The sequence below is a fragment of the Equus caballus genome, chromosome 7 (genome assembly GCF_041296265.1).
Source record: "Equus caballus isolate H_3958 breed thoroughbred chromosome 7, TB-T2T, whole genome shotgun sequence".
Taxonomy (NCBI): Eukaryota; Metazoa; Chordata; class Mammalia; order Perissodactyla; family Equidae; genus Equus; species Equus caballus.
Genome location: NC_091690.1, coordinates 64,601,298 through 64,613,823, shown reverse-complemented (window position 1 = coordinate 64,613,823; position 12,526 = coordinate 64,601,298). Strand labels below are relative to the sequence as shown.

At 42.8% G+C, this 12,526-nt stretch overlaps 1 protein-coding gene across 4 annotated transcripts in view; it reads right to left on the bottom strand.

The window, feature by feature from the left end:
• RAB30 (RAB30, member RAS oncogene family) overlaps positions 1 to 12,526 on the bottom strand; it is an 88,632-nt gene that overhangs the window by 22,056 nt on the left and 54,050 nt on the right. For 3 of the 4 annotated variants that reach the window (XM_005612006.4, XM_070272056.1, XM_023644131.2), the window contains one exon: positions 640 to 740. In XM_005612006.4, the coding sequence (XP_005612063.1) occupies positions 640 to 732 (93 nt within the window). In that variant the 5' untranslated portion in view covers positions 733 to 740. 4 annotated transcript variants of the gene reach the window in all.

Below are 12,526 nucleotides of genomic sequence, written 5' to 3'. Positions count from 1 at the left end.
TCCAGGAAAACACAAAAGAAAAGTCAATTTCAGAATGATTTCCTACTCATTTCTATATAAAAACAGGTATATAATCGCTGGCAATAATTCTCAAAAGGGTAGCTCCAAAGAGAAATTGTTCTTAGATCATGCAAATTTCATTCCCATTTAACAGATCTAGAAAAATCAGCACATGTGGTTCTAAACGAAAATGATTCATTCCGTTTTCTGGGAGGACAGGAGAAGGCATACACAGGGAGTTCGACTGGTTTAATTTGTATTTGAGTTTTAAAAAAATTAATAGGTATAATTTGATGTCCAGATTCATTGGTTTCTACCTTTGGATTCCTATTAACTAATAATCTATTTCTTACCTAATAATGTATTTTTGATACTACACACTGAAAGCAAAACTACTTGCCCTTTTCATTAAAGGAAGCAACAAGAAGAATGGTGGGGGGGTGATCCACACAGCCATACTCCCTCGAGAAGGTTTAAAAAAGTCTAGTCTAGGCTGCAAAGCTGGAGCACTTTCAAAGGGCATGTTAAGAACTAGCAGCCAAGAGCCTAGCACTGGGACCCCTCACCCTCCCTATTAGGTTCCCCTAACCCCGCAGGCCAGACTGAGAAACCCAACCCTGGCCTTGTGAGTTCTCTTACCTGAGTGAATCGTCGGACTAGGCACGTCTTCCCCACACCAGCATTGCCAATTAAAACAATTTTAAACAGGAAATCATAATCTTCCATACTCATTTACACAGCTGCAAGGCAAACACAGGCAAGTGTGAGAGGGGCCTGGTCAGACTTGCCCACGGAGCTCACGCTGCACCAGCCCCGTCTCCTGGGAACAACGGGTCTGACTCATTTGAAGAGCAATTTAATGCTCCCCTCTGGTGACCCTGCCCGTGAAAGAGGAACACAGGTGTTTGGTCGAAGACAGACTTTATGCCTTCTCAGTTACGTCACGCCACAGAGAGTAAATGACAGAGATGTCCTTTCACCTGGTAACCTTTATTCTTCCAAGTAGTCAGGTCACAGGTCGCTCCTGTGATAAGATCTGTGTTCTTTTAGCATGGACAGGAGATTACAATCTATGTGCAGACAAGCTGGAAGGGCAGGGAAGCAGAGACAAAAGGGAGCCCTTCCAAAGTTTAAAGCAGATTACGTAATGACTGTGTATGCCTCTAGGAAGGAGGCCTAGGGACTGGGAGACTGCATGACTGGGAAGGGCCCTCTCAGTCTCCTGAAGGCCCTGGGGACCTTGGGGTCTTACCAGTGGGAGTTATCGCCATCTTTTCCTTCTACCAGCAGCCCGTTCCTATGGACCTCCTGTCAGCCAAGCTGATGCTGCAGAGCCTCCCAGAGTGCCTGTCTTCTCACGCCTATGAGCTGTGGTATATCCTCTGCCTGGGATGCCCTCCCTCCCACCCTATCTGCGGCATGAAGTCAATCCTTGAAGGTTCAATGCAACCATTTCTTTCTCTCTGAATTTTTCGCTGATCTTCCCTATTTTTAAATAAAGTTAAATACTTTCATCATTTCTTTGTCCTAAAACTTCACTTGCTGTGTATAATTATTTGTTCCAATGTCTGCCTCATCCTTGAAGGAAGGGATTACCTCTTTCAGCTCTCTTCTCCTAGCCCATGAGACAGATTTACACCTAGTAAATCTCTACAGAATTAAAGAATTAACGGACATATTGCTTAAGTGTAGGCCTTAGTTTCTCCAACTTGTGCTAAAAAGAATACTACATGTTCATTTACTTCAGAGGACTCTTGTGAAGATTTAAAAAAAAAATCTTGGGGCTGGCTGGATGGCATAGTGGTTAAGTTCGTGTACTCCACTTCGGTATCCTGAGGTTCGTGGGTTCAGATTTTGGGCGCAGACCTACACCACTCATCAAGCCACACTGTGGCGGTGACCCACATACAAATAAATAGAAGAAGATTGGCACGGATGTTAGCTCAGAGCCAATATTCCTTACCAAAAAAAAACTATACAAGAGAGCCTTGGTATCCATAAAGCCCTACCCTGGTGAAAACAATTGGTAATCTATTGAGTCCCTAATATAGTACTGTGCTAATCACTGTAGGAAGTACACAGTTGAGACAGTCTCTGCCCTTGAGACCAATAAAGTTAAATACAATTCAAACCAGCAAAGGAATTCATTTCATAAGGTGTAGGCAAAACAAGCCCAGTGGACTCCAGAGGAAGAGGAAAAGGATGCTCAGGGACTCCATGAAGGGAAGGATGCTTGGGAGAAGCAGAGAAGCCTCGGGGTCACCCCTACCAGTGAACTGAAGCTCAAGTGACTGCAGGGCTACAGGCCAGAAGGAGAGCCCTCTGCACTGAGACCCGGCAAGTAGCTCAGGGAGTAGATTCCCTTCTACGAAGGTGATGCAAAGGTGATTTCTAGGAGGATTTCAAGTGGTCCTTGGAAAGATGACTGACAACCAAGCCAACAAGCAGGTGGCAGCTCATGGGGTTCTGTCTCAGTTCATGGGACCGTGAAGGGAAAACATTTCTCTGTCAAGAATCTGGGTCCATAAGCAGTCATTGAACTTGCTATATGCCAGACACTATACTGGGCACTTTATGTATATTCCCATTTGTTTTTACAAGTCTATGAGCTGGTATTTATTAATATGCTACCTATTTTACAGGTAAGTAAACTGAGGGTAGTCCAAAGTCATAAAGCTAACAGCCAGACTTCAAGTTCAGAAGGCATACAGTATCATCAATAGAACTCTAGCTTTGGAGCTAGAGAGACCTAGGTTCAAATCCTGACTCTACTATCTTCTAAGTCTGTGCCTTTGGGTAAGTGACAATTTTTCAGAGCCTAAACAAAATGGGTCTAATAACACCTATATCACAGAGTTGTGATGCTTGAAGGAATTAATGGAAACCCCAAGGATAATACCTGGCTCTTAGTCATTCGAATTCCTCAACGTGACTCACAAGTTTTCCATGGTCTGATTTCTGACTTCATTGCTAGTTCCATGTCTCACCACTCTCCTCACATCCCATGCTCTGGACTCACTGGATCTCCTCAGTTCCTTAAATACCACAGGACTGCTTTTCTCTTCAGACTTTCACGTATACTGTTTCTTCTTGCCCAGAACACAGAACATAACCTCCCCTTACTGCCCCTCGCCGAGCTAACTTTTATTCCTCCTTTCAATTTCACTCGAACATCACTCTCTCTAGTATGCTTCTCTGACCTGAGACGAGGCTGGGGCTCCCTGCTGTGCACTTCCACAATACTCTCCGCTGCCCTGTAGTAATACTCACTGTGCTTTACTCTACTTAATTCTTTATACCTGTCTCACATTCCAAGTCCATCCCTCAGCACCTCTACCCTACACTCACACTCATACACACACATACACGACTGTGAGCAACATGAGAGCAGTGAGTGTCTGTCTGGTTGAGTCCTGATCCCAACCCCTCTCCATCATCGTTATTGTCATTGTCATCATCATCACCATCATCATCTCGCTCTATATTATTAATTCATTTCATCCTCACATCACTCCTATTGGTGGACACTATTAGCATTCTAACTTGACAGATGGGGATCCTGAGGCACAGGAGATGTTAAATAAGAAGATGTTAAGGTCCCACTTACCAGTGAGTTCCACTTAACCAGTAGAGCTGAAATTCCAGCTCCCATGTCCTGGAACCACTACCCTGTAGTGCCCTTCACAATGCCTGGCTCATAGTAGGAGCTAAAGAAAGATCTGATGAATTGAATGGTGAAGTGCAAACACTCAATAAATGTGATTTCCTTTTCCTCTTCCCTTCTGGCTTCAAATCCAAAACTCTTTCTACCCCACTATAGTAGTTTAAATAAGAATCAAGGTCAGACTCCAGGAAAAAACTCAGGGACATGGTATGTTAACTAAAACTCAATAAAGCTGTTAAAAGCAAAAAGAAAATACAAGTCAAGGATAGGCACAAGGAGAACAGGAAGATGGGAGGCCCTGCAGACCACACACGGACAACTCGCTGCTTTCAAGAGCCAATGAGCAGAGAACACAGGACTTGGCTCCATTCTGTTTCTGTGCTTAAACTGTTTGCCACACATGTATTTCTCCATCTTTGGCAAAGGTTAAAGAAACAAAGCAGAGAATCCAGAGGAGAATGTCCAAAAATAAAGACCTGAGAAACAAGGCTCCTAAGAGAAGGTTAACAGGGCCCAAATTATGCACCTTCAGGAAAAGAAGGCAAGAAAGTCACTTGGTGAGTGTCAATGCTCATAGTCAAGACTCATGTGGTTACCACCTGGAAAGAGCCACAGAGTAAACGTGAAAGCCGTTCTCCTTTCTATAAGAAATTATAATGCTAATGCTCTGTTGAATGTTTTTTAAATGAACATCTGGAAAAAACGTGTTTGTTCTCTTTAAAAATGCAGGCTGTCTGTGGCAGGGCTGGACTTAACGTGCAGGTTACCTGCTGTGGTTACTGTTCTGTTTCTAATAGAAAACACACTGGTGAATGAAAAGCTCACAGGATTCTCTGGAAACTACTCTGAGGAAGCCCTTCTGTTTGGTAGGTAACAGCTCAGGCACCACCAATCACAAGGTGATGAGACAGCATCCCAGGAGGGGGAACCCTTTCAGAGGCGGTTAGTTATTCTCAGCCCTAAATCGACAAGAAAACTCATACTTTGGGGAACAAACATGTTGCAAGATACGCTAGCGGCCAAGCACTACTCTAGGGATTTGACGGTCTATTATTGTCAATAATAATAATAGTTGACACTTACTCAACACTTATTATGTGCCAGGTACCCTTCTATATGTATTCACTCAATTAATCCTCACAACAACCCTGTGAGGTAGGTACTATCATTATCATCCCTAACTTACTGAAGAGGAAACTGAGGCAGGAGGGGTTATGCTAAAGTCACACAGCTAGTCAGTCTTAGGACAAGGATTCAAATCCAGATCCATTTGACTCCTTCTGAAATAGGGTGCTGCCGTCCCCTGCCTCATGCTATACCTGTTACGAGGTTTCAGAGGCTCAGCTGAATGGAATCCCAGGCCCCTTTGAACCACAGTGTTCCAGAATCTCCCTGCTCTGGGAGCAGCACACCCACATTGATAGGGCCACACACAGATTCCAGATCATACAAACCCTGCTCCTCTCTGCGCCCTCAGAGCCCAGGTCTCTTTTAGGAACTGGACCTACCAGACTTTTCCCTCGCATACCTCTCCCACAATTCAGTCATCGTTCATCCATGTAACTTAAGTACCGGGCACAGAGGATATAAATAGGAACACTACTTGGATAAACAAGCAAAACCCCAAATATCATAATCACCACAAAAGCTCTAAATAAATGGATGTATATATGAGACTCAACAAGGGAAAAATAGACGAGAAAAAGAAAAATGATTTTTAAAACGACACAGGAAACAAGACATACTATGAAAAGCTTAAAAAGAAAAAAACATTCTAAGCAATGTGATTTTGGCAACACAAATCATTTATCAAAGTGACTTTTCTTTTAAAAAAAAAAAAGCCAACTGTATTCACTGTTGTACATCAGTACATTTTTCTCCTTGCCCTTTGGGCTCAGTGTAACAGATAAAGTCAAGGTTTCCAGTGAACAGACGCCAGATCTCCACCCCACCGTCCTGCCTTCTGACCCTCAGCCCCCGCTCAAGAAAATGATACTTTGGCAACTCGTCCTTGTTCAAAATCCACGTATCTCATTCAGGTCCTCTTCCCTTTTGGGGTCCGAACCTCGGTCTATAAACCGAGGGAGCTGGGTAAACAGGCGCCTGGCCCCTGCTCAGGACAGTGTGTGCTGCCATTCTCTCAAACCAAAGAGACAGCACGCGCCGGAAATCAAGAGACCTGGGTCTGCCAAAGAGCTGTGTAAAGTTTCCTTATCCATAAGATGGGGATGACAGACCCTGTATCACTGAGTTGCTAGAGAGGCAACTTTAAAAAATATAATAATCAAATGTTTTCTTAACCCTTTTGACAAGAGTCATATATATTGAATGCAGAAAATACAGCCAAACAAAAAGGAAGAGAAAATCGCCTATTATCTCTTCCCTACCCACACCCACTCCTGGAGATAATTATGGTTAACATTTTGGTATACATCTTTCTAGTTTTTTTGTTTATATACACCCACATCTATGTGTATATTTTATAAATTTTTAAAACAAAAATATAACCATAATATTATACAAAGGTTTTTTGTTTCCTACAGAGTGGTATTTTCCCAAAACCCAAAATCAGAACTCATGATCTACAAACAGAACTGATTCCCAAAGACCCCCAGCATTCAGCCAACGTTTGTCCAACGATACTAAACACTCAGGAAGGGGGAAGGGGGGAAGAGCTTCACGGGGACATAACTCTGAGAAATACTAAATACAATAACTCAATCTTGGAGATGTCAAAGGTACTGAAAATCCCCATAATAAAGAAAACTGGCTAACCGTGTTTAATCCTGGATTTCTCAAACATGATTTCAGCTGAGAATTCTGTTCCAATACCTTTTAATATCGCTCGCTACTTAGGCTCCATGAAACATCAGTATAGCAAATGCCATTTTATAGTATTTCAAATCAGGGCTGCCCAGGTAGGGTTGTTAGACAAAAGAAAGAAAGAGAAAAAGAGAGAGAAGGAAGAAGGGAGGGAAGGAGGAAAGAAAAAAGAGGACATCCAGTTAAATTTCAATTTCAGATAGCAACAAATAAATTTTAACATAAGTTTATTCCAAATATTGTACAGGACATACGAATAATTCTTTAGTACATGAGTACAACCCAAATGTTGCATGGGACATATTATACTAAAAAATTATTAGTTGTTTATGTGAAATTCAAATTTAACTGGGCAGCTTATATTTTATCTGGCAACCCTACTCAGAGAAAAATTAAGTAGTCAGGTCTAATAGGAACAGAGGTCCTAAGAACAAGACCAGGCCCACCCAGAAGCCGTGGAGGGAGAAGAGCAGGGCATGAGAAACAAGATATGCCTGATGAATCCAAAACAACCAAACAGAGGAACACAAAAGGAGAACAAGTAACATTTGAAGAAGGCATTACTGAGCTGGGGTTCTTTAGAATTTGGGCCAGACTCCAGAGACTGGGTTCAGACTGACATAATGGGCTCTGCAGGTGAGTCTTTCCCTCCTGGACGACCCCAGGGTAATGGGGACCTTCCTCCAAGCACCTCTCCACGTGTGCATCTGCCTGGTGAAGGGGGCTGTGCTCCACATGTCAGTTGCCCCTACTGACCTTAAGGACAAGGACCATGCTTCAACAAGACACTCATGTCTGCATATCCCACTGCTGTGTTCAAGATGTATACATTGAACTGAAAGCACTTGATCCCACTGTCACTCTAACAAGGTTCTGTCTCGGGAAGCTCGTTATCGCTTAATTACCAGAAGGCAATTACGAAACATTACTGTCATCAACGGCTGCAAGCTCACTTGCTATACATCAGCTGCTAATTTCACGTTACTGCAAGTTAATTATTCTTCCTGGCCAGAGATGTCAAACACCCACCTGTGCCGTGGCTGCTCCTCATTCACTGGGCCATAAGCTCCAGCATTTTTATATGGCTCTTTACAGTTTACAAAATACTTTCATAGAAGTGATCTAATCTGGACCTGCCACCAGTCTCATGAGCTAGTTCTCATCATTCATTATGCAGATGAGGAAAACTGAGGGTTTAAGTCATGACGTGATTCACCATAAGTCACACACTAGTGTGTTGCAAGGTGACCTCTGTATCCTAGCCACCTAGAACTTCTTCCCTTTGCTGAACAAAGGGAATGTTTTCCCAGGTTCCTGGGTATCTGGACCATAATTTGAACACTTACTATGTGCCCGGAATTGTGCTAAATGTTTTCCATATATAATTTTTTTCTAAGATTTTATTTTTTTCCTTTTTCTACCCAAAGCTCCCCGGTACATAGCTGTGTATTTTTAGTTGTGAGTCCTTCTAGTTGTGGCATGTGGGATGCCGCCTCAGCATGGCCTGATGAGCAGTGCCATGTCCGCATGCAGGATCCGTCCGAACCAGCAAAACCCTGAGCCGCTGCAGCGGAGCGCGCAAACTTAACCACTCAGCCACGGGGCCAGCCCCTCCATATATAATCTTATTTAACTTTTTCAACAGCCTCATTAGGTAAGTATTACTATTCCCATTATACAGATAAGGAAGTTGAGGTTCAGAGAGGTTAATTAATTTGTTCAAAATTACACAGCTAATGAGTAGAAGTGCCGGAATCAAAACCCACGTCTTTCTGGGAAAAAATTAAGTTGGAACTCTATCTCACTCGTTATACTAAAATAAATTCCACATGGATTAAAGATTTGGATTTTTAAAAATAAAAGCATAAAAGTACTAGAAGACAGCACGATACGTATGAAAGCTTAAAGTAGGGAAAGGCTTTCTAAGAATTACTCAAAATCAAGGCCATAAAATAAAGAGATTGATGAATTTGACTAATTTAATTTTTTAAAAATTCTGCGTGGCACGTTATTCACAATAACCAAGACATGGAAGCAACCCAAGTGCCCATCAACCGATGATTGGATAAAGAAAATGTGATGTGTATATATATATATATATGGTATATATATGTGGTATATATAAATATATATATATATATATAATGGAATACTACTCAGCCATAAAAAAGGACAAAATCATCCCATTCACAATAACACGGATGGACCTTGAGTGTATTATGTTAAACAAAATAAGCCAGACAGAGAAGGACACACTGTATAATTTCACTCATATGTGGAAGAAACACACAGGCAAAGAGAACACTTCAGTGGTTACCAAGGGGAAGGAGTCTAGGGAGTGGGCACAGAGGGTGAAGGGGAGCACTCACATGGTAACAGACAAGAAATAATGTACAACTGAAATTTCACAATGTTGTAAACTATTATGAACTCAATAAAAAAAATTCTGCATGGCAAAACAATAAAAGATGAACTAATTAAAATATCTGAAATACATATGACTAAGGACTAATTTCCTTAAATGTGTAAAGACTTCCTGCAAATCAATAAGAAAAAGAGAATAACCCAATAGAAAAAAACGGGCAAAGGACATAAGCAGATAGTTTACAAGAAAGAAAATAAAAATGGCACTTAAATATTTTTTAAACGATCAGCCTCACTCATAAGAGTAAATTCAAAACTCTAATGAATTTACAATTGTAATTTTAAGTATCAATAAATTTTTTTTTGAGGAAGATTAGCCCTGAGCTAACTACTGCCAATCCTCCTCTTTCTGCTGAGGAAGATTGGCCCTGAGCTAACATCCATGCCCATCTTCCTCTACTTTATATGTGGGATGCCTACTACAGCATGGCTTTTGCCAAGCAGTGCCATTTCCACACCCAGGATCCAAATTGGCAAACCCTGGGCCACTGAGAAGCAGAACGTGCTATCTTAACTGCTGCGCCACCGGGCCGGCCCCTAAATAATTTTTTTTTAAAGATTGGCACCTGAGCTAACAACTGTTGCCAATCTTCTTTTTTGTTTTTTCTGCTTTTTCTTCCCAAACCCCCCCAGTACATAGTTGCATATTTTGGTTGTGGGTCCTTCTACTTGTGGTATGTGGGACGCCGCCTCAGCATGGCCTCATGAGCGGTGCCATGTCCATGCCCAGGATCCGAACCGGCTAAATCCTGGGCCGCCAAAGCAGAGCATGTAAACTTAACCACTCGGCCACGGGGCTGGCCCCAAGTATAAACAATTTATAATGAAAACTATAATGACTTTATAATCAGAGGCCATTTTCCATCTCACGTTGGCAAAGTTCACTTCGCATTGGAGAGGGTATAGAGAAGTGGGGTACTGATATACCACTGGTGGGAGGTAAATCAACACAACCTCTATGGAGGGCAGTATTCATTTAGAACTAAAAAGACTATGACACACCCTCTGACCCAGCAATTCCACTTCTAGGAATCCATCCTACACTTATACCGATACATGTGTACAAAGACACATGGAGGAGGGTATTCATTACAACAATGTTTGTAATAGCAAATAGAAAAATAACCTAAAAGTCCATCAGCAGGAGAATGGTTGTAGAGATTATGGAACCTCTAGATCAATGCATGCTGCAGCCTGCTATGGACACCTGCAAGATGCATTAAGTGAAAGAAGCGAGTTGCGCATAGTACATAAAGGGAAGCATATCATTATTTATCTGTTTATGCATAAAATATCTCTGGAAGAGTACAAAAGAAAACTGACAACAGTGTTTGCTTCTGGGGAGGCTGTACTATCTAGCTCTTTCTAGGGAAGAAAATAACCTCTAACTCTTAACAAATTATACTCTGCCCTTCCATTCAGTCTATAGTAGTGCTTGAAAAGCAAGACAGTTTTCCTGGGGCTGGCCCGGTGGCACAGAGGTTAAGTTTGCACGTTCTGCTTCTCAGCGGCCCAGGGTTCGCTGGTTCGGATCCCGGGTGCGTACATGGCACCGCTTGGCAAAAGCCATGCTGGGGTAGGCGTCCCACGTATAAAGTAAAGGAAGATGGGCATGGATGTTAACTCAGGGCCAGTCTCCCTCAGCAAAAAGAGGAGGATTGCCAGTAGTTAGCTCAGGGCTAATCTTTCTCAAAAAAAAAAAAAAAGACAGTTTTCCTAATATAGTGAGAGGCCCTTTTAAAAAAAATCTGTTTGCAGTGCTCTATTTCTACCTTTTTGTTTTTCTCTGTTACTCTGCTGCACCCCTGCACAAGGCAGGTAAGGAATGCCCCACCCAGACTCTGGGGTTGCTTTATCCAGTTTACTGTGTATACCAGTGCTTCTCTGTTAAACCACGTCTCAGCACAACGAGTCCCCTACATGGTGGATTCATTCTTTCATTCTTTCATACCGACTTCCCTCAAACCAAGTATCCATTGTATGACAGCCAAAACCAAGAGGTAGAACAATAGTTTATTTGTGTCACTAATGAAAACCAAACTCTTGCACATCTGTATCACGTATTACCACTCAGAAATCACTCTCACTGCACTCTGACACAGAATCTTCCTGAAGCAGGAGGAGCCATCTTTTTTCTCCCCATTTTACAGAGATGGGATTTGAAATCAAGAGAGTGACTTACCTCAGGCCACAGAGCATTCAAGCAACAGAGCCAGAAGGGCGTACACAGGTCCCCTGACTCTAAGTCAGAGCTGCTGCCAGGATAAATGAGGTTTGCAAAAATAAATCCCTACTGGGCAAGGCCATGGGCATAACCACCAGGGGAGGCTGGCATGGACCCATCGATGAGAGGGAACTCAAAAGCAGCCCTTGGGAATATTTTTTAAAACATGGAGAAGATAAAGACAAAAATGAGAATAAAAACTAAAGTAGGCCTGAGATTGCCAGAATACTATTTTCAAAAATAAAAAAGAAAGGCAATAAAAAAAATTATTATTTTATTCTTTACATTTATTGTCTTTTATATTTTCCTCTTTCCCAGAAATACACAACAGATTTGAGGTACCAGACGTAAGGAAAATGAAAATCCAAGAAACAGCATTTCATCAGCATCAACCAAAGCAAATGTCTGAATTATCTTGTTGAAGTCATAGTGCTCTGTCACTTTCCACAGTGAGAAGGCGTCATTCACTAAGCACAGATTTGGTTTTCCACAGAGAGGTGAGAGGAGAAGGAAGGCCCACTGCTGGGACCCACGGGGGGGGGGGGCCCCCATTCAGACAGCTCCCCAGGCAGACCTAATTTGTTTTGTACCACAGCACCTGGGCGCAGGTGCGTGACAAAAAGTCTTGAATGTGCCTGGAAATACTGGCGCCTTGCTTCCCGGGAGAAAAGAAAGATAACCTTCCCACTCATTAATCCCTTTCTGAGATGGGGAGCTTCTGTCTGTTAAACATGTTTGTTGAACTGATCTAAAAAAAGGCCTTCCCAGACCCAACCTGCTGTTTCCGTCTTCTGCACAAGCAGGTCAGGCTCCCTCTGTTGTCCTCCTCCAATTATAATCAACAATACCACTCCCAAGGAGTTTGGGAGGGGCCGTATTTGTCCCACTGCCTACCCCGTTGTTTTCACTAAATCAGAGAATGTGTCTAATCTTTCCTCTGCAGAGGCTTTCCTGCGCCTGTTTGGCTGGACCGGAAGTGCCTCCTTATCCGCATCTTCAGTCTCCTCCCCCAGGCTGAGCACACAATGCAGCCTGGCCTGGCAGCCAGAGGTCAGGCTGCAGCCCACAAGTGGACTCAAGTGGTTCCCTCTGCCTTAGGGACCCAAGACCTACCAAACACAGAGGTATCTCCTTCCATGCTGGAAGACCATCAATCCAGCCTGGACCCTTCCCTCAGCTGTTTAAACAGATTCCCTCCTCACTGGAAGCAGGAGAAAAGTAAAAGGGAAACAAGTGACCACGTGCTCTGAGACTCAAATGGAGGAGAATAAAACGTAGGAATTCTCCTACATCTGTCTCCCTAGTTTGTGCCAGGTCCTGTGTCACTCAAGAGAATGACTATTTGTCTACAGCCTTGGTGCTCTACACACACCAGCCCATTTCATCCTTGA